Here is a 27972-nt window from a genome sequence, read left to right as displayed (position 1 = left end):
GCACAAAAGCTTGAAACGTTGCTAAGTTTAGCGACGTTTTAAGGCCTCCCTGGCCACCTTGGCTGCTTTGGCTCCCAAATGGCACCCGCACGAGCACTGTGATGATTATCGTCGGTTGGACATGTGCGAAGACAATGCTGGGGAAATAATCGAAGGGATTGGCAACGAAGTCTTGTTCGCCGTGCCAGCGATCCTGGCAGCCATCGTCGGACTCCTGGGCTTCGTAGGGTACGCCGGTTCGTCAATGTCGTGCGCGCTCAGGCGTGACCTCCGCTGGCTTCTTTTTTAATCTACGCCTACAGTCAGCTGTCCTTCTCGATACCTAGTCCGTGACACGCAGCCTGCGAAAGCTCTCTTTTTATATATATAAATTTCTAATTTGATTTTAATTGGCTTTCGAACGATACTGTCAAGTTGTAGGTGTGTGGCTTCCAAGAAGCGCTGTTGTGTTGTAAGCGGACATGTCGCAACTTTCTTGGAAGCGACAAGCTCTCGTTAAAGACCGTGGCTCATTGCGAATATACGTCAGAAACTTTAATCTTCACCGTTAATCGAATACCCAAAATGAACAATCAACTAGCGCAACTCACGATACGCGGTTAGGTCAACCGTCGCTGTGTAAACCGACAAAGTTTGAGCTGATGCAACTGTGTATGGAAGATCAACTTCACGTCTGTCGCGGATGTAAATCAAATTAGGACCTGATACTTTACTTCTATTTCGTTGATTCCTATTTATGCTGGGGGCGCGGGGTTGTCGCTCAAAAACACCTTTGAACTTGGTAGTGTGTGTGGTTATTAGAAGGCGATCGATTTCAAGATATACTTCCGGCGATCGGAAACCTTCCGCGTCATCAGCTGCGTTTCGCTGTATCTCGGGTTGTTTGCTTGCTTACATAACTCGGAGGTATTTTGGGCGCTGGAAAGCGTCACGGGGAACTTGCGTTGCTAGTGAGCAAACGCCATGGTTGCGTCAACAAGGAAGTTATCGCAAGTGCCGGTTGCATGAGTGAGACAATTAGTTGCTCGAAAAGACAAAGGAAGAGCAATTTTGCAGGCTTGGTTCCTTCTATCGCTCTCCTTTATTTTTTTTTTTTTTCCCCGCTCGTTCCCTCTTCGACTGCTGGAATCTAACCCAGTTCCTGGGTTTGGAACTGCTACACCGTGTTAAGAGTTCTCTGATCTGGATAAAAAAAAATTTAAAAAAAACCTAAGACAGCAAAAAACCAAGTCATAAAGAAGTGGTTTCGAGATGGTCCGAGTCATTAGTGTTGAGGTGCAGGCGACCAATGTCTGAAATATCCAAATTCGGGATACTAACCTACATGAGATGTGCGGGATAGTGCACTTTTCAATTTTAAATGAAATAGTATTAGTCTGGTAGCAGTGGACAAATAGATAACAGAGGCCGTACCCTTCGAATCGGGCGGCATCTTGCGCCACCTAGCCTAGAGTCACATTCACACTGCTCGTGCATCGTACAAAAGACACAGCGTTTGCTACAGACATAATAGAATTACCTGTGGAAATGCCTCAAGCACCTTCAAAGCTTTTGATTGCTTCATAGGTTCATATCTGTGTTTCTAACATGTCTGGAGACATTTTGTTTCACCAGCATGACTGAGTCCACAGACAATCTTTTGTATGATGCATTAGCAATGTGACCGCAGCATCAGAGATTCCTCTTATTGCTGGAGCGACCTATTATACCCTGCTGCAGGAGGACGAGCTTCTCTCGTAAAGCCCCCACTCCTTCCACTTCAGTAGAGCAAAACGCTCTATTAAAGTAGAGGGCTTTGCAGAAGTTCTTGTCCGGCGTTTCTCATTGCAGTATGTTAGCACTGGACAGGTAGATGGTGGGCACCCTTCGAATCGGGCAGCAACTTGCGCCACCTAGCCCGAGATCTGGCACGTGGCTCGAGCGACCCGCTAACAGGAAACAGTTTGGCGCGTGCAGATGGCAGCAGCTGCGGCAGCTCTCGTCGGCCCGAGCGGCCGAGCATTTGTGGACGCGGCGGCCGGACCCCACGACTGATCGGCTGGACAATGGTACGGCCGGGCACCCGGACGGCAACAGGATGCAGTCGCCACGCTACGGTGCCGACGCGCAGTGCCCCATCTGCCTCACTGAGCCTCGCTACCCCGTCGAGACAAACTGCGGACACCTCTTCTGCGGTGAGTGGGGCCCTTTGCTTCCCAGTCATGGTCCGTGCCTCGGTCGTCTCCGTGTTGAAACCCGGGACCCAACGGAGCCACGCTTTGCTCCGGGAAAGCAAAATACTCTCAAGTCTGATTTCGTTACCCACTCTTGCGACTACGGAGATCGGATGAAACTCGGAGAGACTAAAAATGAGCTTGAACCAACTCTGGTACTTGGTAAAGTCTCTAGAGATGGCAATGACTCCAACCAGGCTAGTTTTTTAGATTTTGGCCATCACAACTGTCGTGTTTTAACAGAATTTCAAAGCTTGGGAGCTACGCGTTCTTGTTCACGACGAGTTGTAGCTGTTTTGAGTAATGCTGCGACTAGCGTCACTAGAACCGATCCCTCAAATATGACTCGGATCTGGCGACGTGCCCATCCAACATTGACCCGGCGTTTCCAGTGAATGTTTAAACTTCCCGACTTCCTTATAACAAACTTTGTTATAACGTGGTCGGTTAAAACGAAATAGCGGCAACGGCAAAGCGCTCTTGATTTCCCATTCACGTTTGCGCTTTTTCTGTGTAATTGTATCGGTTTTTAGCGAAGGAAATTGAGTGGCTCCTGCGGTGAAGAGAAATTTTGTGACAATTTAAAAGAAAATAATCAAATTCGGACAGTTCGTAAATTAACAGACTGCCGCACTTTGCTACCGTGGCCGAGCAGCCACCCACAACGGGCCGCAGACGTGCGGCAAAGGCTGCCGGCGGCAGCCTCTGCATCGTCGTCTGCTCCCCGCTCCTTATCTGGGAAGCGGCTTTTCCTCATCGCACGCACAGAAGCCATTGCGGCGTGCCGACAGGGGCGTTCGGAGCGCTAGCGACAACATTTTGATGGTGATCATAGAGAAAACCTAGATTTCAGGGAGCAAGTAACCCCAACCATGGAGAGCATTTGCAGTTTAATAGCGGATGCCTTCTGGGCAGATTGGCGCAAGTGCGCCTAGCATTTGGTTGTCTCGTGGCCAGCGTGGCGAGGAAACCGGGCGGAGAGGCAGACATGTTGCAGATGGTGAACGCTTCTGACTCCTTGCAGGCTACAGCTTGTTTTGCAAATACGGCCCACAAACCACGTGACCCCGCTCAAGCAGTTGCCCCCCCTCTGAAATTTAGGTTCTCTATACCGACGAAACACGAATTTGAGCCCTTGAGCGCCAAACTCGGTGCCGTGCATGCTTCTTAGTTTGCTTTATGTTCTGTGTCGGTATCACTAGGCTCCATTTCACCTTATGTCGTACCGCAGCGAAGGCTAGAAGGGCGAGCTCATAGCGTTGGCAGCCGCCCTTACTGCACGAGAGCTTGTGCCGCCGAAATCTGCCCCAGAGCAAGCAGCTCGTGCTTGTAGCCTTTCCTGCGGTACGACATAAGGTGAAACAGGGTATGGTCGGTGTGGTCGCTCTCTGCGCAAAAGTCTAGCTTCAGCGAAGCGAAACAAAATTGGAGAGGGTGCGCGTGCCCTCTCCCATTTTGAGCGCAGACTAAAGCTGCACACGTGCTCTGCTTCTTCTCCTCGAAAAGGCCAAGAAAAATTGTCCCCGAGTATAGATACAGAGATCTTGCGATAGATGTTTTCCTGTTCTTCGTATGTCAAAGTGTAGCCAGCAATATGGTCTCGTCAGAACCAACGATGTCTGCAAGTATGCCTCGCCATTCCGACGCAGCCGAAATGCGAGGGACCTTTCCCTCTAGATTATTACATTAACTCTATACAGATGGAGTACAAGCTCTGTTTTTCTGTGATTGACTAGATGTACATAATTTAATTTTTTTTTTTCTTTTTTTGCTTTATGCAGCAAACTGCCTGGTGCTGTACTGGCGCCATGGAAACTGGAGGGGTGCTGTTCGGTGTCCTGTTTGCAGGCAACAGGTAGGATCCCTGTTCATCTCCCTTGCTTCTTTGTCTGCGTGCAGCAACCTGTAGTCGGTGACAGGTTAATAATTCAGGGGGAGGGAAAGGAGGGCTGGCGAGGAGGAAGCAGATGGATTGCTGGAGATGAGACGAGGAAACATCCTCCTCTCTTCACCATCCCACCTGCTTCCTCCTGCCCAGCCTTCTTTTCTTTTGCCCTTAACTTTTAACTGTCACAAACTATGGAAAAGTGTAGTAATTAAAATAAGCATGGTGATCTGTTGGAGCCTTACACAACCATACCCGCAAAGTTTTACAATTTTATTGTAAAGGGCCCACTTTTTAGCTCTTTCTTACGGTTATCGTATTGACAACAATATTCATACAATTTTTCTGATCCCGTGTAAAAAAAAAAAAAATACTAAATTGTTTTTGCTCGGGCTGCATCTGGCCAGTTTACAATTTGGCGTTGGCAACACTGATACATTGACTTGTATGCTAGGGGGCGCAAGCTACCGCTCATTATAAGGGGTATAGCCGCTAACATTCGTCCATCCATCCAAATCCAATATACTTTCTGTTTAGGAAATCTCCTTTGTAGTGGCAACTTTGGTTGTGGCGCACGTCGTGCATTGTGTTACCGGAACTTTTGCGCATGATATCTTGAAATCACCTTTCCTACAAGATGTCGGGGAAAAAAATTGTTCAAGTGGTTATTCCCAGCTATTCGACCGACTTTCCATTTATCAAAACATTATGCAAGGGTGAAAGGTATGCATTTCCTGTGCCACCGCAATGTCATCATTTCGCACGCTGGTTGCTGGGACATTCTGTGCCATGTCAGTATACGAAAAAGCACGAGGACTCTGCAAAACTAGTTGCAACCAACGAGAAACTGGGAGAGTACTTTGGTCGATCAACAGCTCACAACACCACTCATGCAGAATGCCTTTTCACGACATTTTTGATTGAACACTACGTGCCGTTCACGGCGGGCGATCATGTCGGAGACCTCTTTTGGAAATTGTTCCCAGGCTTAAAGGAAGCTACTGTAGTCAGCTACAGGTTAAGAAAGGTTTTCGAGGGAAAGGAAGGCTGAGGAGGAGGAAGCAGACGGAATGCTGAAGGGAGGAGGAGGTCTTCTTCTCTCTTCTCCAGCATTCCGTTTGCTTCCTCCTCCCCAGGCCTCCTTTCCCTCAAATACTTTTCTTAACCTGCAACTGACTATAGCTGCGCTTGTGCTCGAACCAAGACAGCTGCGACAGTGAAGGAAATAGCTGAAAAAGAGATTGGCGATGTTGTTAGTAGTTTAAGGTGCGTGCCGTTCTTGGTCGCGACTGAAAGGAGCAATGACGTTGGCAGCGATGCCAAGCTCTATCCCACCGTAGTCACTTTTTCTGACAGGATGATATGCACTGTGCTTCTCGTGATGCCTGCTCTTGAACGCGACTCCATGGGACGAAACATTGGTGCGCTTGCTGTCGAGACATTAGAGAGCAGGAACCTTCATTTCCAGAACTGTGTCGGCAGGGTGCGCGATAACGCACCAGACATGATGGGAGCCAAGAACGGCGTTGCTGCTGTTCTCAAGGAGAATCACAAGAACATTGCCGTCATTGGATGTTGCTTGCATTTAATCAATCCGGCGGCACAGAAAGGCTCAGCATGCCTCCCAGTAAGTGTAGATGAGGCACTAGTTGATGTTTACTACTTCCTCGAAAAGAGTTCTTTAAGGAAGGACAAGCAGAAATCTTTCCAGTCTCTCCATGATGGTGAGTCCAAGAAAATTTTGAGGCACGTCAGTACTAGGTGGCTGTCTCCCGGCAAGAGCCTAAAACGGCTTCTGGAGCAGTGGCAGCCACTGCTTAGCTTCTTCCATAGTGAGGCAAGGTCATCTAGCCAGGTCTTGAAGCTACCAAGCAAACTAAGGGAACTCGAGGCAGGCTCTAAGAAAGCTACAAAGAAAAGAGAGAGTGCTCATCAAAGCAAGAGACCAAGAATGGACACTTGTGTTCCTCCGACGTATATGGCTTCTTCTCCGAGAATCCAAAAGCGTCAAGACGACAAGGTCTTGAACAGGGAACAAAGACTGTTTATGTTACTTTCGTCGAATGTCAACAAGGTGTATTGCCACTTCTTGCTTTCAGTCATTCCAGTTTGAAAAGGCAAACTTGCTCCTGCAGTCTGGGGCCCTTAGATACATTTGCTCCGGGAGATCCTTCACAACCTGCTTAGGGACCTGATGTTGCGCTTTGACAAACCGTCAGTGATCAAAGGAACTGATGTGCTGACAGACATTGACTACAAGTCTTTTGACAACCAAAGAGGTAATGAAGACACGGTACTTGGCAGCCAGAGAGCGCGGAGCTTGCAAAACTCGAACTAGGAAGCCAGGCAAGAGGTTTGTGCACGAATCACAATTTATTTATTTATTTATTTATTTATAGAGTACCTACATCTCCCAGAGGGCATTACAGTAGGGGGGTTAAAATACATAAAAGATGGTTGCATCACACTTGTTAAACGCAAGTAAAACATAGTGCTTGAAAGCACCAATACACAAAAAAATGCAAAAAACATCAAAGATCTGTTGCAAGAAAAAAGGAATACAAGCAGCAAGCACATTACTAGCAGAAAACACGATACAAGTATAACTAATAAACACAATACAGGATATTGAACACTGAGGGAGTTTTATAGGTCCAATAGGAGAGAAGAAAAGCTGGCATCTGAGGTTTCTGTCACTACAAGTTCAGGAAGGGCATTCCACTCATGAATGCTCTTTGGAAAAAAGGAATGTTTAACCCTTTCATGGTTACATTTTTTGTCCAAAGATGCGCCCCCGTGGTCGGGTTTTTTTACTCGATGCGATAGCAAAGAGTATACACTAGTTTATTGTCGCATAAAAAAATATAAGACTTAAAATAAATAGTACACACGCTTCAAAACATCTGCGGCACACTCGCTGGAGGCTGAACAAAACAAAAAAGACTAAAACTTCCACGCGCCCGCTTCTGAGACAGTCTAGCAGACGGTGCGGCTGTGTGTCAGACTCCAGACTCCGAACCGAGCTGGTTTCCAGTTGTTCGTGGGATGTCGAGCTGTCATCCGACTCAGAGTCCGAGAAGGGTTCAAAGTCCCCGAAGAGCCATCGCTCCAATCTCCACTACGCTACCCCCGAGCAGCCAGCACGGGCGGCCATCTCAAAAGTATCACTTGCACAGAGCGTCCAGTTTCGCAATTTCAAAAAGCCGCGCCAAAACAAACACGACCGGAGTTATATGGTCATAGTTCCCTACAACACCACCAGATGGCAGCACGTCCCCGCAAACGCGCCCGTTCAAGAAGAGGCGCGAATTTTTGAATGAGCGGTCGCGGACGTACCGGTACGTCAGCAACCATGCGGGACGCTCCCGCGGTGACGTACCGGTACGTCAGTGACCCTGAAAGGGTTAAGCAGTTCTGTTCTACATCTAATTTCTTTTATTTTAAGCGAATGATCTACCCTTGAGGAAATGTAATCAGGACTATGGAGATACTTATCCTTGTTAATGCGTGTGTTCTGTAGGAAAATACTTCTAAAAAGTTTTAATCGCAAGCACTTTCGTCGTGAAGCCAGCAAGTGCCAGTTAAGTTGCTCTTTAAGTTTGGTGACGCTTGACCGAAAGGCGTAGGTATTTGTAACGAAGCGCGAAGCTCTATTTTGTACGCGTTCAATTTTTGAGGACAAGTTGAGGAAATGAGGGTCCCACACTGAACACGCATACTCTAAGATAGGCCTAATGTTAGTAGTGTATAGCAAAGCTTTTATATCTTCAGGAGCCATTTTAAAATTCCTTTTTATAAAGTTTAGGACACGGTTCGCCTTAAGTGTTACTGTGTCCACGTGTTTGGCCCAGGAAAGAGTGCTGCTAAAATAGACCCCTAAATACTTTACCTCCGTAACCTCTTTAAGGTCAGTGCCGTTCAGATTGTACCTTGATAGAAAAGGGTTGCGTTTTTTGGTAAACCGAATATAATTGCATTTATTAATGTTTAGGCACATTCCCCACCTGTTACACCACGCCGCCACTGTTTCAAAGTCAGTCTGGAGTAAGTAGGAATGATCGTCGTTGCAAACTTGCCGGTAGATAACGCAATCATCCGCGTATAAACGAATACTAGATGTTAAGTTTTGAGGAACGTCATTAATATAAATTAAAAAGAGAAGAGGTCCAAGTACGCTCCCCTGGGGAACTCCTGACGTAACCCCTGCGTACGGGGATTTAACACCATTGACAACTACACACTGAGTACGATCAGTTAAATAATCTTTCAGCCACTTGATAAGATAACCAGGTAACCCCAAGGATGACAATTTGTGCATAAGAAGGGAGTGGGGCACTTTGTCAAAAGCTTTTTGGAAGTCTAAAAGCAAGCAGTCAGTTTGTATATTTTTATCGAATGAGAGAGAAATATCATGGACAAATTCAATCAACTGCGTAGAGCACGACAGACCCGAGCGAAAACCATGCTGCTGCGGGGTAAAATAATTATTTAACTCTAGATGAGATACAATATTTGAGTATACAGTGTAGACCGCATATAACGTATGTCGCGGGAGTCGCGAAAATCCGCACTATAAGCGGTACCGCACTATAACCAAAACATCAATTTTTCAGGTCAAAATACATGCCATCAGACAACTTTGTAAAATAATTTATTTTATGTTAGATGAAAAATAAAGCTCAGTTTGAGGAAAGTCTTTATTTCACCAGACTAGTACACTTCTCTCTCAAGTGTGTCACACATTTTGAAATAAATGAGCGGCTTTTGCCTGGCGCAGCCTCTTAGCGGCGTCGCGGGTTGCGGACGGATGTTGCGAGCGTTCAGGATTGCTAACCCTAATCACTTTTCTCCGGAGATGAAAACGCGTGAAAATTCGCATCCTTCATACGGTACGCGCCAGTAATACCTTGCACTTGAGCACACGCATGAAATGCGCCAAAAAAGAAATCCGGGCGATGTTCGAGGACACAAATGCTTAGAAATCACCACTGTAGTCGAAGCAAACAAACACGACGACACGGGCGTTTCTGCCGACTTGAGAGCGCCGCCACGACATCGCCGCTCGAGTAGGTGGATCTTAATTCTCTTCTAATACGTGCCGGGTTATCATAGCGACACACGACGAAAATTCACAGTCAAGGATAGCGCTTTTACGCGGAACGATGAGATGAACGCCGTCTACGACGACGATCACAACGTTGATCACAACCGACGCCTTGTTCGCGGATAGAAGCAGCCGGCCCGCGACGGGCACACGGGCATGCAACGCGCGCGAACACTTCTCCTGTCGTTGCGGTTGTTGGTTTCCAACGCAGTGGAGGGACGCACGCATGTGAACGACACGTGCGTGCGTACCTCCGTCGCTAGGGCAACTGAAGCCTCTCTCTTCGCTTCTCCCGCTTCTTCGAGCACCCTCCTTGCCCCGCGAGTGCCGCTTGCGCAACGCTTGCGGCTCGCGCCGTCAGCGCCGTTATCTAGTGTCGCACAGGCAAGCGTGCTCGCTGCTCCGGTCGTCGGCGCGGTCGGCGGGCTGTGCCAGAAACCGCACCATAACCGGTATTTCCCGTCGCGCGCCTGCGTTTTAAGCGGTATGTAATTACATGGAGTTCTATGGGAGGCGAACCGGTGGTTTAAAAAAACCGCGTTATACCCGGTCCTGCACTATAAGCGGTTACGTTGTAAGTGGTCTATACTGTATGATGTGTTCTAGCAGTTTGGAACAAACACTAGTCAGCGATATTGGCCTGTAATTAGATACCTCGCGTTTAAGACCTGCCTTATGGACGGGTGCAATATTAGCAGTCTTCCAATCCGACGGCAGCTTGCTCGAGAAAAGCGATTTGTTAAACAATATAACTAGGAAGGACGTAATCGCGGTAGCACACGATTTTAACACGTGGTTAAGGATTCCATCGGGTCCTGTGGCTGAATGAGGTTTTAAATTACAAAGAAGTTTAAGTACACCATTATCCTCAATTACAAATTCTGGCATCCCATTAAGTTCTGACATAGATGGGGCCAATTCGTCTGTCTCTGCTGGACTAGAAAAAACAGACTGAAAAAAATTATTGAAGCAAACCGCTCTCTCTAAGTCGTCCGAAGTCAATTCATTGTTCTGAAGTATTGGAAGTTATTACCCGTTCTTTTCACAATTTTCCATAATTCTTTTGGGTTGTTAAGCAACCTGGGACCCAGGGTAGAGAAGAAATGCAGTTTAGCTTCCTTAACCTCTTTTTTAAAGGCGTAATCGAGGCATTTTAGTTCACTTTTCGTTGCCGGGTTTTTTGTTTTTTTATACTTAAGAAACAGACGTCGTTTCTTATTTAGGAGGCAACGCAAGCTTTTGTTTATCCATGGTTTATCGTGTCTACGCCTTCCTGATAACATTTTACAGGGAACATATTTATCGATAAGAGCCATAAGTACACTTTTAAACAACAACCACAAATCTTCAATGTCAAGTGACGTACATGAGCATGAACAAGATTCTTTGTAAGGACAAGCGACCACATCATTTTGAAGTTTCGTCTGAAGTCCGAGATTTTGAAAAGTGCGGAGCTGGCCAGGCTTTCCACCATTGAACAAGCCAGGTTTGCTGACGTCAAATTCTTCATCGACCACTTCCCAGTTCTCTTGACAGTTGCAGAAGAGCAAAGTATGGAGTCTGCCCTGGATGATGTTCAGGCTCAGTTCAGCCACCTACAGGTGGAAGATCTTCCTGCTGAAATAACTATGCAGGACTGATGAACAGTGGGGTGCAATCTCTAATCTTCAAGACATGAATGGGGATGGCATCTTTAACTATGCTAAGCTTTCGAAAGTGATGCTGGGAATCTTGACGGTCCCACATAGCATCGCAGAGTGCGAAAGAGTTTTCAGCGAAGTGAAGAAGGCACGCATGCAGTTCCGCTCCTCCGTGTCAAAAAACTCTTGAACAGTTATTAGTAGTGAGATGCAGCCAGTTTGGGAAGGACTTCTTGAGAAAAGCAAAAACTGCAACTTTTTCAGTATTGGCCCAACCTTCTACTTCTAAAGAATAAGACATTTCGTGCAATGTATGATGTGTTTCTGCCCTACTTGAGGCTTTTCTTGCCTAAACCAAGTTTTGAAGGATAAAACAGTTTTTGTATTTCTTCACACAATTGTAGTGCTTTTTAGACGCCCCTGTAGTAGTATTTTCAGCATTGTAGGGTTGGCAGGTCTGCACAACAACCAGGAATTTAGAACAATCGCCACCACACCAAGCGTGCCCGCTGATCTCTCCAGGTGAAGCTATATTTGCCTTGTTCAGAATTTGCCAGTCTAATGGTGGTATGCTGTTGCCTGTTTTAACTTTTTGTCAACAAACTTCGCTTTCACAAAAGCGATTGAAAATCGGTGTTCTAAAAGGGGAACTCTGCTCAATTCCGAACATTTCGGGATTACGAGTGATTTCACATTAAAAAGCACAGATAAAAGGTGCTACATCATTTGCTTCGCGTAAAAAGAGATATATGTTCTGTGAAATCTTTCTATAGACAAAAGGTGAAACCGAAACTTTGGCTCGTTGGGCAACATTGGCCTCGGGCCGCCAAAAACGTGGTTACCACGCGGTGACAACGGTCACATGATCCTTTATGCGATGACGGACGGTATCTGGGCAGGCCACCCTTGGGGCAGGGGTGTCCAAGGTGCAAGTATCGCTTGCACCTTAGTCTTTACTACGTTTTGGTGTAATATGAAATCTGCACAACTGTGACATCCCTCTGCGCTTGTAGTGTGAACGAAACTCCGAAAGTCAGTACTCGCAAACGGTGAGACGACGACAACGGGACGGCTCCTAAGCTGAGAAGCGCGCTGCGCAGGCCTGTTATGCCAATCTCGTGGATACCGCTGAGTGCCGAGAGGATATGCTGCTGATGCCACCCGTTGGAAGAGTAAACACAAACAATAAGTAGCAACGTTGATGTCGTTTACCTCAACGTTGGCTACGCCAACACCGTAGCATTGATTGCACCTCAATTCGCCTGCTAGAGTTAGCGGATGTCAAGAAGTTCGTTGACCGTTTAAGAAATGTTTAAACAGGACTAGCTCGTAATATTTGGCGTGTGGTCCTTCTACATGTTACTCAAGAGGACTGCATTGCTTTTTCAAAACAACAAAAATGATGTGAAGTTGCCCTTTAACGGTCAAGTTTTTGTTTTCTCGGAAAACGTTTCCTGGTGGTCAGATTTCGTTTCCAAGGTGTAGTATAAACGAAGGGTCAATGCGAAGGTTTTCTCTTAATTATCTAGAGGGAGTATGTACAGTGCTTGCAATCAGTTCAGGTTTAGAAGCCTCAAATGGAAATATTGAAGGCGAAAGGTTGTCATCTTTCTCGCATTCGGTTTCAAATTCCGAACCGGAGGTACTTTACGGAGCTTCTCCTTCGGATGGTAAGCTCTCGTTCCCAGAGTTCAATTCTGAGAAGCGTCAAAGGTTTGAGTCGGAAGAGTTAGTGCTCCAGTCGCCACTACCGCCAGAGCAGCCGACAGGCGAAGTGACCATCTCGTGCTTATCAAGCGTGAGGAGCATCCGACTTCAAAATTATAAAAAGCCCCAGCAAAGCAAAACACCGTGTAACATATCAATTATAGTTTGCCAAAGACACAATATATTTATATATATATATATATATATATATATATATATATATATATATATAGCAACTCCTCGCGCAGTGCACGCGTTTTCACGTCTGGAAGTGAACTTTCTGACAACCGTCAAAGGGTTCACTTGTAAAAAAACAAATTCTTTAACACCATTTAATTACGGGAAGAACACCAATTTGGCGACACTACGTCGATGTGCAAGACAATAAACATTTGTTGTAGTTTTCTTTCGACCATCAAGGGTTCCTACATTCGTTCAGCTATGCACTCTTGTCGAACGAGGCCCTGCCGTTTTACAATACCCCATTTCATTGGAGGGCACACTAGTCTGTCAAAGTGGCTTAAGGAAAGATGTGGCAGGTGTGCTCTTCTCCGTGCGCAGGTGTCTGTGATGTTACGGTGCTTCCAAGAACAGCAGGTGAACGAAGATGCGGACGTACAGCGGGAAGAGCGCTCGCGTCTCCTCAGGGACATCAACGACTACAACCGCCGGTTTTCCGGCGAGCCCAGGCCGGTTAGTGTTGCCCCCCCTTTGTTCTCTCGTCGAGATAACAGAACGGCGACGGAAGAGTTTCGGTGCTTTCAGAAATTGAGCGATGTGAAGGGGCAATGAATCGCCAAATTAATAGCTTCTCGAAAGGGTGCGTTGCGACATATTTTCTGAACCATGGCTAGCTACAGAATTGAAGGACAAGTTACATTTCTAAATGTACGCTACGCGATACAGCACAATCACAGCATTGATATTTTTTTTACATTTTGCTAGGTGTAGTAGAGCACAAAATTTCACCGCTCTGATTGGAGCCTTAGATAGGCCCTTTCTACCACACAAGTAGTTTTGATACTGTAATTCAGTTAAAGAAAAAACACACACACAAAAAAAAAAAAAAAAAAGCGATCGCTTGTGTGTTGGTGTTAATAGTGTCATGCTGTTGTACATGCGTAGAACAGTGGCTTTCAAAAAGGGATCCACGAAGCCTTTGAGGCCCCTGAAGTTCTTGGCTGATGTACAGGCCACCGGGTCTAATCACGAGCCTCCTAGAAACCGCGTGTTGTATGTATCGGTGCGCCAAGACTCGTACGGAGGCGAGTTTTTTGTCTCTTTATCGGGCCCACGCAGCACTACTGAAGGGATTCTGGAAGCGAAGTGAACCCGGGATTAAAACCAGCGACAGTTAAGAAATAAAGACGAGTCGGATTGAGTGTTCGGCACGGGAGCGTATGTACGGTCCCATGTCGAATCCAGGGTCCGACACGGATTGAATCGGATTATGGGTAAGGCAAAACTACTTTATGTCAGTGTTGCATGCACGCCCTCCAACTTCTCCAAACAGTCGACATGTTTACTAAATATGGGCACGAATGTTTATGAAACTAAATACTACGTGCCTTCACTTCACGAGTATAAAATAGGACACTGTCATAACAGAGAACCATTTGCGCAAGATTAGTGCTCTTCATACTCTGCGTATCGGAATTTCTCTCGCACACTCTTTTGCAACGTGGATAAAAGCTTTAATGAGGTAATGCTCCGCTCCCCAGCCTTCGGGCTCTAGTCCATCATTAGGAGAGACGGTAAGGCTGTCCTACAAAGCGAAATGGGCGAAACCATGTGCACCAAGTGTGCAAGGTCAAATATTCTCCATTTCCAAGCGTCATAGTTGCTTCAAACTTTAGTCATTGTAATCGTCCAATAACCTCCAGTCAGTGAATGGCGTCCCCCCCCCCATCCCATCCCATCCCATCACTTTTGCCGATCAAGGATTGGTCCCCGAAGCGTCAGTGGTTGAGAACCACTGGCCTAGAAAGTTACCTCTAGTTAGCGTTTCGTTTTAATGTGCAACCGACTATGTACTACCTCGTCTTTTGCTCATCTTACACAAATCTTGTCCCAACATGTAACTTGTTAGGTGCGGGCACGCTGGAGAAAGTACTTGTGTGTTTCGCACATTTGTTCGTACCATTTTGCGAGCTACGACTCTGTAGGAATGTCTAGATGTTAAAGGCCTGATCACACTTGCACCCCCAGCGCTGTTCGACAGTGCTGCAGCGGTGCCAAGTTACATCGTTATTTTGCGCCACCGTTTATGCGTCAACTTTTAGTCGGTTCTTTGCCGCAATGTATGAAAGAGTGCCAAGATGCACAGGTTTCGATATATACTGCCCTACTCAACGAGAAAATGAGGCCAAAAAGACGTGTCAACCTCCATTTCCACATTTGCAGTGGCTGGACCACCTCCGTGACCTGCCCACCCTGCTGCGCCACGCCGGGTCAGAGTTCTTCTCCGTGGGCGGGATCATGTACATGTTCCGGCTGCGCATCGTGCTCTGCTTCGTGGCCGCCGTCATGTACCTCATCTCCCCGCTCGACATGATCCCGGAAGCCATCTTCGGCATCCTGGGACTGCTCGACGACGTCTTTGTCGTGCTCCTCCTCGCCATCTACGTCACCGTCATTTACCGGCGATTCCTGGCAACCCGCTGGCAAGAGGAGACCACCTGACCCCTCCCATTCCCCCGCTTTCCCCAAAGTGGTCTCTCCGGAACGAGTGTCGACGTTTCGCCCCTTCCTCGAAAGCCGGCTGTGATCAAGCGAGAGACTGCTACCGGTGTTGCGGCCGGAGAGCTGCAATCTGTGTGCGGTACAAGAGCGACTGTCTTCTCGCGTGCTTGGTTCCCGAGCTAGGCATACCAAAGACTAGGAGCGGAATGAGTAGCCCCCGAAAAGTCTGGGATGTGCGGCGTTTTGGCTGTCTTCCTTCTGGCAGGAACCTACGGTCATCCGAGGTGCTTGGGCAGCAAGATCGCGTTGTCGGTGAAGCGACTGAAGTGCCGTCCGCCGCTCCCATAAATGTGGCATTTCCTGCTAGGTTCGTCGTTTGTATGGAGGTGCAAATCCTCCGATCAGTTTTGGTTTCGTGTGTGGTACCGGTTGTTTCATCTTGGGAACTAGTAAACGACAGACCCCATTGAATTTTTGTGAACTACACGAGTGTTCTACGCAATGCAAACGGCATGGCTTCTGCCTTGCGAGTGCGGAGATTAGAGAGGTTTGACTGTATGTTCAGTGAAAACTGGCTCAGCTCAAAGAGCAGCCGAGTAAGGGATCTGTGCCGCGCAAACGTTTAACAGCACTTCACCCTGGGAATTGAAATTATATAGAGCTACAGTGCATTCCACTTAAAACGATAATGAGACCACTTCAAAATGCAGTCGTTATAACAAATTATCCTACCTGGACCAGAAACCGATCGTTAAGTGGATTGCACTGTAGCATAAACACTGCTGATGTAATCCAACTACCAAGATATTAATACAGCTTGACCTTTGGAGGACACGACTAGCCAGCGGTCGTTATACCTGCAAGCCAAGTTCTTTCAGTGGACGTTTTTCCAACAACACTTCAAAGGACATCCGTCTGAGTGAAACAGATTCGAGCGCAGTTCGAGGGTCACGAAGACCCATTCTGGACGTCGCTAGTGAGCCAACCTTCCTCAAGACAAAAATGTGATAGACCACAAGCGTCCAGCGAGCGTGCGTCGCAACTCGCAGACCCTTGCCGTCCAGCATACCTTGCACAAACTTCGTTGCGGAGACTACAAGTGAACAAGCAGAAAACATTCTTTAATTCACGTGACGGCGACATGCAAAAGCTTCTAAAAGAGGCCAGGGGGCCCAGAACAGGGGGTGCCCATCGATCGAACACACAATAAAGCCTTCCATCCTGAAGAGGCTTCCCCTCTTGTTCAAACGAGTGTCGCTGTCTTCTTTGGAGATTTCTTTGGCGAGTTGGGCCCTTGCTGAAAGATCACTCGTTGCGTCCGTCGCGCACATAGTCTGTGGGTTGCGGGGGAGCGGAGATCGTCAAGTCTTTAAAACGCATTAAGAAAAAAAATAATAAACTTGGGGCGTTGCATGCAGTTCCCACATCACAGGCTTGGAGGTGTTGTCGAGTCGTGCAGCAACAAGCAGCACTAGAGCTCCTGCAGTAGACGTCAGAGCCACTCCAACTGCTCTAGGGCTTCCCTGTGATCCTGCCAATAGAAGTCGAATGTTATTCTTTTTCCTACAGTCCATGTTTTACAGATCTTGCTGCCCTGCTGCAACAATTTAGAAGGGGCAGCTGGGCAGTTTGCCATTTTGTCTGGATTTCTGAATACAGAATAGTGTCCCAAAGAAATTTTGCAAAGCGTGTCCAACTGCAACGCCTGACTGCCATAGAACACTGGACAACTGCCCTCTCAAAGGTAATGAGAATTATGACAAAATTTAGAGGCACATTCATATGGGTCAAATATGTATTTTAAAAAAGAGCACAAACAATCTACTGTAGCTTGAACATAAGTGCGAAAAAGCTTAAGATTCTAGCAAAAGAAGGACGGCACAAACACAGTCTCTGGCATTCTTTGCAAGCATGTTAAGGAACCTTCCAATTTAAAAAATTTAAGGGATGCTGAACCGAAAGTCGGAGCTCACAAACACAAGGCCGGGGCGATAGGCAAGACGCTGCAAAACCCCAAAACATCACTCATGCTGCGACATCTCTAACAGTTGGCCGTATTTTTGGAAAAGACGTGCGCGATTGAACACGGCCGACAAGACACGTCGCATCACAATTCTCATTCCCTTTCCTCTTTGCTTCGTTCCCTCGAGCAGGTAAACCGAAGCGAGGCGAAGAGAAGCAAGGCCACTTCCCCTCATTCTCAACTGTTTCAGGAGGATCGTGACATCACAATCCTCGCTTGGTCGCACCCTTCTTTTCCGAAAATACAGCCATCCGAGATATCGATGTACAAGTGGTGTCTTGGAGTTTGTAAGTCCCGTTCAATGCTTCTGCAGCCTTATTTTGCAAAACCCAAATTTCGGTTCAGCATCCCTTTTTGAACAAGTATGTTATGTTACATATCTTCATCATCTGTACATGCTTAGACAAGTTTGAGTGCCTCGGACGACAGTCTTGTTCCCGTAGCCTTCTCTCCAGCGTGTGCAATAAGCCTTACCTGTTCTCTGAGGAACAGTATGGACTGCGAGATGAAGAGCCTCTTCGTGCTCGTGTCGTACCTCCAAAAATGTATGGCGTTGCCTGTGGAGACAAGCGCAGCAAAGTTAGTACATTACTTAAAGGGAAGCTACGGAGCTTCTTGGAAAACATGAGTTGGAAGTGAATTCTAGTGTATTTTTACCCCGTGAACCCGAATACCCAAACCATTTGCTGCGTAAGTATTGGTAAATGCGAGAAAAACGCGAAAGACAGTCGCTGTACGTGACGTCATCGACGGATCTTTTGGCTGCCCAAGGCTAGGGAGGTGGGGCTTCAGTCCTATTTTGAAATTGCTCGTATGGCTCTCCGGCGCGTCACATTGAAATATAATTGTCATAGCTGTCATTCTAAAGGCCAAATGAACGCAATTCAAGCGTTTTTTCTCAAATGTAGAAGTGCCCCATCTTCCCTTTAAAGGGGTACTCCGCCGATTTTTGAGCTACCTCAACTAACTATATTTTCTGACTCCCAGGCCTTTACCCTTTCTGGTATGCTATTTAGTATCGTGAAATTCATAATAGTTATTGCGAAATCGGCAAATGAAAATTATGCAAAAACAGACATTCAAATATACCCGCCCTTTTCAGGGCCGTGACGTCAGTGGAAGTTCAGCTTGCCAGTCGGGCGCGCAGTCTAAAAAATAGAATATGCCAATCATTTGTTCCGTGCTGGAGCGCGGGGACTGGAGCGAGCTTCCAAAGCATTCATTTGACACCATGAAACTGCTTCGAATCAGTTGGGAACAAATTCTACAGTCCAAAGTGTGAACCCCTGCACTTCCAATGACGTCACTTTTTCATTGTTGCCAGTAGAGACTTTCAGTTTGAAAAACACGGTGAGGATCAAAATTGTAAATTCAATAACTTCGTGAAAAAAAATTATTTTGACCTAATATTTGGGATACTATTTTGGCGATGTTGTTTGGCGAGTTTAGCAAAATTTCAAGCAAATCGGGGACCATGAAGAAATCGGCGGAGTTCACCTTTAACTAACCAAGGAAGCTCGCACATGGCTCAGTTCATGGTATTTAGAAGGAACACAGAAGCCATGGAATAGACTGCCAAGAGCACAATGTATTTCTGAACTGCGACGACATAGATTAATTTTAAAAACGGGAAGAAAAACTGGGATAAGAGAGGAGAAAGTAGCAAAGAAAATCTGATTGCAAGCATGAGACAGGCCCTCTTAAACATGGAGGTCAAAGATATTTCAGATTTCTAACAGTGTCATTGCAAAGGCTTCGACAATCTCCAAGTCCTGTCAGATGCGATTAGGTCGGTCCTGGAGAGTAGGGAACTGGTTGTTTGAATCCAGAGATGGATCCAGGCTTTTTGTTGTGCCCCATTTTAGTTCTGGAGAAGCAGGTCGCAGCACTCAAAGTAATACAACAAAAATGATGACTCCGCAAAATTATCTGTTCTGCAGCTGAGAATGGAGGCTATCAACAGTCAAACCAAGAACACTTAAGCAATACAGAAAGACCACTAGCATGAGATGTAAAAAGCATGCCATGCGATCGTGATTACACAAATACGCACAGGAACTATTCCCACCCTCGCCACCGATGCACAGCTGCACAAGTCCCAAGCAGTACTTCGTAATACTGCAGTGGCTACAACAGTGGCCCAGCAACCATTCCAATTTTGATTTTCCCTACTCGGTCCTCTCGTCATCAATGGTGATACAGCGCTGCCATGACCGCTCTGCCATTGAATTCGCTCTTTCGTCCAAGCGACTTACCGCTCTTTGCGCCGATGTAGTTGCCCTTGCCATCGGCCAGGAAGAACTGGTCGTTCTCGAAGCTCAGCTGGTCCACGTTGCGAGTGTTGATCATGACGTCCTGCGACAGCGGCAGGTACATGGTGCAGCCCCGTGGCTTCCACTCCTCCGTGTGGTAGACAGACGCGTTGTGCCGGATCGTCAGGAAACTCCGACCTGAGGTGAGAAGCCGCGGCGACAGCGGCCCGTTGGCTGTCGCCACCAGACGGTCGGGTGAACTGGGAACTAGACGTCGCGCTGTCTTCACCCCCTGACAACCCGATACTCATGTTAGTTTCTCGATAACAGTATGAAACTTTAAAATACCATTCTTAGTGAGCCAATCCAAATTCATGGCGACAGGTTGCCTTATAAGAACATTTCTTGCATACCGAAATTGTGCTATCCGCACACCGGCGAAACAATCGCAAGTCTTGTCGTAGCCACCACTGCCAGCACCAGCACTGCCACCAGTGCTTGAAGGCATTGAGAAATAATTTTCCTCTCTCAAAATATGCAAAAAGAACAATATCAGTGTAAGATATCTGTGAAGATAAGCATGAATAAGTCTATTGCATACAGAGTGCCAAGGACGCTTATACTAGTGAGGAATGCTATCAGCATGATGACACTCCACAGCGATCTTGGCACAACTGGTTCAGGATGACTCCTTCAAAGATTTGAGAGGACCGAAATGGCGATTGCCATGACAACAGAGACCGATCAGCCAATCGCCTGCGAGGTTTTGGTTGCCTGTATGTTAGTATCCATTTGTGTCCAGCTGGAAGGTAACAGAGCTATCCTTGCCTCCCGCTGCTCACCTTTCACTGTAAAGTGAAAGGTGAGCAGCTTATACACACCTTTCATTGTAAGGTGAAACGGAGCATAGGGTGACTGGGTGTTGCGTTTTGGCTGGGACAGTCCTCTTTCGGGGCCTTGTTTCTACTGTCCTGTCGTTTTATCCCAGCTGAACGTAATGTTGCATTCCTGTGGGACTGCGGTTGCAAAACAAAACTAGCATATGGAATAAACTAGAGCAGTGTTACGAACGTCAGTCGGTGGAAGCCAAATAGAAATGTTTTATCCCATAACAATTTAGCTCTACTTGTGCAGGGACATCTGCTTGCACTTTTTTGCTGCAAATATGCATATATATCATCTTTGTTTGCAATTATGCATATATGATACAATCCTCATCTCCCGCAAAATTCAGGATTGTAAAGGAAGGCATGTTCAACCAACAGCAGCAAAACAAAAAGTATCGAAAAAACTGCAGAGGGTTTCTGTTTGGCATGGATAGAAATCTGGCAGACTCCAAAAAGCAAGGCTTTTTTAGTGCAGATTGAATTGAGCATTCATTCAGTCCTAGACCTTGGTTTTACAAATCTAAAAACCAAAACACACACACAAAAAAAAATAGTTTTTTTCTTTTTTCTATGCAGTTTTGGTGATAGTGCATTGTAGGGTGTGGCGAAATAGAGACAAGTGACATGGGTGCTAGCTTTGATCAGTTATGTACAGCTCCTTCGATACTCAGTGAATTCTACTTGGGACTTTACGATAGCAATGCACCAGCGCTTTTAGACTGCTATGAATAAAACTAACCCATTCAAATGAGGGACGCATCTGTAATTCTGGGAGCAAATCTTTGCCTCAAGTACTCGCGACTCCAGCGAACTATGGGGGCACGATGGTAGGCAAAATGGCGTTCGAAAGGAGGTCTTTTTCGTCATTCAGCCAAGCAGGCCACCATAAATTTCTTGCACTGCAGCATAAAATCAGCATCTTAAATAAAAGCAAAAGCAATTTTTCGACGGTAAAAACCTTCTATACTTCGTTTCAGCTTCCGTCCGAGCGCAGCCAAAGGCTGAGGGACGGTTCGCAACTTCGAGAAGAGCATTCCTATGCACCACAAAGTAGTCCGCAAAGCTTTTTTTTTTTTCTAAATAACTGTTTTGTGCGTAAACATTGTACAATATTCCAGATATGTACTGCTGAGAATGATTTGCAAGTAAAGGAATGTATGATCTGGAGTTTATATTTTTATTAGTGTATGTAAAGTTTTTTGTAAGTAAAGTTTTATTAGTGTATGTAAAGGTTTGGTGAAAACACATACATCCGCTAACAACACAGCCGTGTTGCCAGCGCTCCGTTTTTCTGTGCGATTTCGTTCCCGTAATGGCCGAATCATGTGCTTTGCTGCTTTCCTCACCGAGGCACTTCAAAACGTTCTTTCACAAAAGCACATTCGGGCGTTAGGCGAGAGAGGTTGTGATAAATGTATACTTTCAAATTCGGCAGGAGACTCCAGCCGCGTCCTACCGCAAATTCGGTGTAAACAAGAAAAGCATCTGGGCCACTACAATTCACTGATACGCGGCAAAATTAGGGCACCCCTTTACCTGCCGATCACATTGAATGCCGAGAAGCTGGTGGAAATTACTGCGCCTCGAGCCGTGGTATATCGAAACGATACAAGAAAACATCAACAGCCGGGTCATTCCGCACATTGCGATGTGTACTTACATCTCGAAACTATGCAGAAATGCCGAACAGGTGGAAAGCTCGGACACAAACGCCAGTGGCCAGCCTACGTACTGATATCCCCGGTGACTAAATTTCAGAATGTGAAAGGGCAGTTTTTAAAACTGTAGCAGACGATACCGTTGATACACCCGTAGCAGACGAAATACTCTGCAAGCGCAGGCGGCTTGGACGACCAGTGGTGATACAAAAGTGCAGGCGAGATCGCGTGACCTGATGCCGGCGTGCGATTGGCTCCGGCCACACATAGCTTTTGCTGCGCTCTGACAGAAGCTGAAACAAAGTATAGTCAGTGCGCAGAATGACATGGCAGAAGCATGAATTAAATTACTGGAAACAATGTCTCTATGGTGCCTACGAGAACCAAGCAGCGATAGCAGACGACAGAGTCGAAACAACCTCCTCTCCTGAGCGTCTTAATGTTGCCACTACGCGGCGCCGATTTCGCTGGAGTCATTAACTGATGGCAAGGAGGTTTTATAGCCTCACTTTCTTTGCAGTGCAGAGTGAATATAGATTTCACATTTAAATATTCTAAGCTTAAATGCCAAATGGTAAAACAAAATGGCTAGGTGGCGTAAGCAACTGCCCGATCCAAAGGGCTCAGCCGGATTCATCCATACGTCAATCCATAACCAATAGGGACCGGGTGTGCCAAGGAGGTGCGGCCTCACCAGCCCGAGAGCTCCGCTGGGGGTCGGATGGGGACAGCAGGCCAGCCGTGTTCAGCTTGGGGCACGGCTGGAACATGGCCGTTGGAGGGGGAGGGAGCCCCTCCCAGGTATCTCCCAGACGGCGCCGCTTGAAGCCCCCGTCGCACAGCTTGCCGTTCACTCCACAACCGGCGCCCCCTTCCTGGTGGCAGTCCGAGGCCGGGCCATGCTTTCCTGCGCATATCACACGGCCGCAAGCATCACCATAACTGCTCAAACGCTTTCGTTCTGCTAACGTAAGAGCTACAATACATTCTCAACGCGCCCACCACACATACAGGTTCGAAGCTTGCATAGCTTCTCCAAACCATTTTACTGAAACTACCCAACTACTAATGAGCAGTATGTCACCCCCAAAAAATGGAGAATTTTAGAGCGCAGCTCTTAAGCGCCCGTTTCCAACTTGAGCGCTGGCTTCCGGCTCAGCAACACTTCCTTTGATTTCATTGCTCTCAAGACTGACTGACTTGAGCAGTGGCACCGTCGGCGCAACCGCGCGGTGCATTATGGGCAAATTTCCCCACTAAATATAGCGAAAAATTTTCCCCGCTAAATTTAGCAGGAACATTTTTTCTGCTAAATTTTGTGGGGAAATTTTTTCGCCAGACCTAGCGAAGAAATATTTCCGCCAAATTTTGCGGGGGAATTTTTCCACTTGATTTAGCGGGGAAATTTTTCCACTAAATTTAGCGGGGAAATTTTTCCACGAGATTTAGTGGGGAGATTTTTCCACTAGATTTAGTGGGGAAACTTTTCTGCTAAATTTAGCGGGAACATTTTTCTACTAGATTTAGCGGCAAAATTTTTCCACTAGATTTAGCGGGAAAATTTTTCCACTAGATTTAGTGGGGAAATTTTTCCACTAGGTTTAGCGGGGAAATTTTTCCGCTAAATTTAGCAGAGAAATTTTTTTGCTAGATCTAGCGCGAAAGTTTTTCCGCTAGCGGGGAAAATTTTTTGCGAAATTTAGGGGGGGAATTGCAACGCCGCCCTCCGCGACCCGAAGGCGATTCAGGTCGTCCGACTCGAAATGAACTATGCTCGAAAGGACTGCAAAGGACTGTTGTGGCCTCCTCTCCGTACTTTCCCCTCCTCCTCCTCAAGAGCTGGGCTCTAATTCGGCAATACAGGGAGTTGTAAACGGCTTTCTTTTTTTTTTTTTTTCTCTTTCTTTTCTCGCAAAAATTAATTTTGAATCGCTGAACACTCATTCTCCTTCGAAATGTAGCGCCAGTAACCCGAATCAGATGCTGAAGTTCCAGAACTAACCGTTATCTCATTAAAACTTAAGATTTTCTAAACTTTTCAATAGAAAAATGGCAGTCGGCTGACCGTCAAACACATGGAGCTGAATGGTGCCAGTTACCAAGAATGGGCCCCATTTTTGCCATTGAAATTTTCAGAAGACCACAACTTTTAAACAAGATAATGATTGGTTCTGAAATTTCGGCACGTAGTTCGAACCGCCAGCACTACATTTGGGTAAAGGATGAGCCTTCGGAAAAGCATGGTTTTATTTTTGAAGTGCAAAACACTCCTGTAAATATTTGGGGGCGACACGCTGTAGCGTAAATAATTTGTTATATGGATGTTTAAACAGCAAGAAGTCAGTCTGGCCTAAGTGGCACCCAATGTATCTGCTGTAGACGAGAAATTCAGCTAGTGCAGTGCGACTGGTGGCCTGGAGTCCTCAACATGCATCACACAGTAGCAACACACAGACACGTGCGAGTATGATGCTCATTCAGATCAGAAGTGATCAGCAGCGACATATACCTGCATACAACCGTAGGAAGTATTTGTGCGAGTCAAGAACTGTATAAGAACAATTCTTGACTTGCCTGTTGAGCTACTACGACAGTACAAAATTGTAATCGGGCTACTCAAGCACAAGTGTCAAAGGAAGCACCACGCTATAAAGTAACATCTTCCACAAATTTCCCGCCACAAAGTTCCTGCCAAACGCTCCGACAATCATTTGTTTCCAGGCGGACCACAATTCAGCTGGCAGTCCCAAGTTTTGTCCTTTTGGTAGGAATTTGATCCTGCCAGCTTTCCAGAGGTTTCTATCGAAACAAATATTCAAAGAGAGGTCATTAAATTAGTAAACATGAAAGAATAAAAGAAATCAATATTAGATTTAAGAATGTGGGAATAAAAAAGTGCCTCAAATCGGGCAGTGCAGCAGTGTCAATCCTAGCTTAAACCCTGCAGAGACTGCGTCTCTTGGTTTTTCCTTGCACCGTGACGGGTATAAATAAAGCAGCAATGTTCGATTCGATATACATTTCGCACAGCCCCATATCTCAGTAATAAATTATCCGTTTGGGGGCTCCAACTTAAAATGGGTCGCAGAAGCTCGCTCAAGTCGTCGACGAGTTTTAACTGTCGAGCTCTCCACCTACCATGCAACAATATAGTCACTTAAAGGGCGAGAACGGTGGGGCGTCTTTTTCGGATGCCCCGCGCATACGATTGCTGCCTTCCGTCGTGCTTCGGCCACAAGCGCACGCTAGAAGATCACGAGGCGCCAAAGAGTTATTGACGGAAGCCCACCCGCTTTGGAGGATAAAAGAACCCCTGCCGTTCTCGCTCTTTCAGTGACCACAGTGCCGGCCATATCTTCCAAACCCCCCAAAACGAGTCGGTGCATCGCACATAGGACGACCTTACCCGGGCCAGTCGACAAGCAATCTTCGCCGAATCGTACCCCAATCACGACGCCTTGCGTCCGCCCCCGACACGCCCGAAGGAAAAGGGGGGCACGCTCTCCCAAGGCGACGCACAGGTGCGACACAGCTGACAAATCACGCGAACACCAAGTCGACGGCGTCGCGCGCGCGCGTAGCCAAAGAGTGATTGCTTCCGAACACGTCCGCCAACCAGACAGGCGCCGACAAGAACAAAACGAAAGGCGCTCGCTTTCGCGCGAACAACGACGAAAAGGTCGGAGGTTGACGCGAGAAATGACAGCGCCGCAAAAGGTCAAGGTTGGCCAAAGGCCACCACAAACCACCACCATTCCGGTAACCACACGTGAGACACACGCAACTTCCGTCAACACGGAGCGCGATAACGAATTCGCAAATTCGCGCGAAAAATAGAAAACCCTGAACATTCGCTACGCTAGACTTTCCTTCCATTCGCGCCAGGAGGTTACGGGCGATACGAGATGGGCATTTTTAAAAAGAAATAAACGCGCGCGCGAAGCCCTACAACAAAGCCAAGGCAGCTCGGAGCGCGGGGTTAGAGCACACCGGTGTTTACCTCGGAACGGGGGCTCGTCGTTGAAGAACTCGAACTTCACGAGGGGACAGGAAGAAGCATCGGGGGGTAGGCAGCCCGCCGTGGCGCACACTTGGCCGAGCGTGTTCAACATGATCCCCGAAAGAAAAAAAAAAACGCGAGCCCCGGGCTGCAATCACGCCCGAGTCTCAACGACCTTCGTAGCAGCGCCGCCGCGCACACAAGCACACGCGCTCGCGATGGATGGATGGATGGATGGATGAATACGGCTGAGCCCTTTGGATCGGGCGGTAGCTTACGCCACCTAGCCATTTTGTTTTACCATTTAAGCTTAGAATGTGTATGCGATCGCAGCGCCGTTCGGGGGGTTCGGCGCGCGCTTTTTGGGTTTCGGATGAAATGGCGGCAGCTGTGTAGCAAAGCATTCGCAGCCGTCCCTTTGTTCAACTTGTTGCGCTTGCAACTTGCAACAAAAAACAAAACAAAAATATATGAGAAAAGGCGGAAGGTGGGCATGTGTAGCGAGGAGCCCAAAATAAATTTTGCAGCTCAACGCGCGCTTCTTGATAACCTCGTCGAAGAAAGAATTAGAATCGCGGCTTTGTTTACTGTGGACTCGAACATTATCAGCACCCGTGTTGGAGACAATATGGATTCAAGACAATGTATGCTGATTTTGAGACGACGGTACTGCTACATACGATAACACCTCGTTATAAAAGTAAAGGTCGTGTTTAGCGTATCAGCGCACCTTGTAAAGTTGTAGGTTGCCATGGATGATGGCGGTAACGTTTATGCTACTCGAGCCAGCCGCGTGAGTGTATGTTACCTTCGCTTGGCGCCCAGCGCGTGAAACGTTCACAGCAATGGATTGATTGGGATGGCTGGTAAACCACGAGTCTTTGAAAAAAGAGGAAAAAGCACACGCGAGCGCACACACGCGCACACACACACACGCACACGCACGCACGCACACACACACGCACGCACGCACGCACACACGGACACGTTCCGAGGCATCAACCCCAGTGCTCTCCAAATTTAGCCAATTGATCTGAAAAAAAAAAAAAAAAAAAAAAAAAAAAAAACACAGAAAGAATAAACACAGAGGACAAAAACGCAGACGAGTACGCGACACAAAAGAGCGGTTCAAAAGGGCGCCGGCAGAACGCACGTTTTCAAGCTCCCGTATCGCGCACGCTGCTTTATTCAAGCAAAATACGAACTTTTTTTTTTTTTCGTGGATTTGAGAGGTATAATAACATTCAGTTTGGTACCTCAACAGCCTCAACTGCGTTTGCATGATTAAGCCTCTCGTTGCATGTTGACAGCAAGCACCATCTTGGCTATTCCCAACACGCGTTGACGAACTTTCTTTCACTTGTGGGACCGGACATTTCATCACGTCGTTTCATAGAACGCCTTCAGAGGCACTATTGAAGAGTAATAGCCGTACTTCAGAAAACTAACAGGGAGTTTAACAATATGGTTTACTGGAAATTATATAGCTGGCAGAACCGGCACTGACTATTGCTTTGAATCACTTTCATTCCTCTACTGCGTTCGATGAAACGGCGTTCGATGAAACGGCGTTCGATGAAACGGCGTTCGATGAAATGGTCCTTCGCCCCCCCCCCCCCCCCCCCCCAATGCACGTATAAAATAGCAAAAATACCCAATTGGCTTACCAAAAACTTGTATTACTCCCTGTTTCACTCGCGGCTGTTATGAAATTATGGTATGGGGAACGCCACGTCTACAAACTATGGTAAGCTGACTATACTTCAAAAAAAGATTCTGTGAATTTCGGAGAACTACCATGGCAATATTCGCAAATTTCATAGCAGTCTTTATTTTACTAAGCATAACATGCTCAAAGCAAATCAAATCTATTATTTCAAACTTACAAACACACACAAAAAAAAAAAAAAAAACTTTGCCG

At 46.8% G+C, this 27972-nt stretch overlaps 2 protein-coding genes across 5 annotated transcripts; one reads left to right on the top strand and one right to left on the bottom strand.

The window, feature by feature from the left end:
* Window positions 1–41: 41 nt before the first annotated feature.
* Window positions 42–16479, top strand: LOC8051927 (E3 ubiquitin-protein ligase RNF170). Its single transcript, XM_029986975.4, has 5 exons — window positions 42–228; window positions 1957–2174; window positions 3995–4068; window positions 13111–13242; window positions 14953–16479. Exons 1-5 carry the CDS (start codon window positions 122–124, stop codon window positions 15229–15231), a joined length of 810 nt encoding a protein of 269 aa, XP_029842835.2. The 5' UTR covers window positions 42–121; the 3' UTR covers window positions 15232–16479.
* LOC8052984 lies at window positions 16332–26297 on the bottom strand. Of its 4 annotated transcripts, none has more exons than XM_002434281.5 (5): window positions 26052–26297; window positions 22746–22958; window positions 19510–19740; window positions 17729–17811; window positions 16332–16762 (listed from the first exon to the last, which is right to left on the bottom strand). In XM_002434281.5, the coding sequence occupies exons 1-5, from the start codon at window positions 26161–26163 to the stop codon at window positions 16724–16726; spliced, it is 678 nt and encodes a 225-aa protein (XP_002434326.4). In that variant the 5' UTR covers window positions 26164–26297; the 3' UTR covers window positions 16332–16723. The 4 variants fall into 4 exon arrangements, with proteins under 4 accessions (XP_002434326.4, XP_029842832.3, XP_042145325.1 ...); XM_029986972.4 differs by having other exon boundaries at window positions 19510–19704; window positions 26052–26283; XM_042289391.1 differs by lacking the exon at window positions 26052–26297 and adding an exon at window positions 25458–25995 and having other exon boundaries at window positions 19510–19704.
* Between the last annotated feature and the right edge of the window lie 1675 nt (window positions 26298–27972).

The sequence above is a fragment of the Ixodes scapularis genome, unplaced genomic scaffold (genome assembly GCF_016920785.2).
Source record: "Ixodes scapularis isolate PalLabHiFi unplaced genomic scaffold, ASM1692078v2 PGA_scaffold12__126_contigs__length_90152505, whole genome shotgun sequence".
Lineage (NCBI taxonomy): Eukaryota > Metazoa > Arthropoda > Arachnida > Ixodida > Ixodidae > Ixodes > Ixodes scapularis.
The sequence above is the reverse complement of the archived record's forward strand: the minus strand, read 5'-3'. Positions and strand labels throughout refer to the sequence as shown.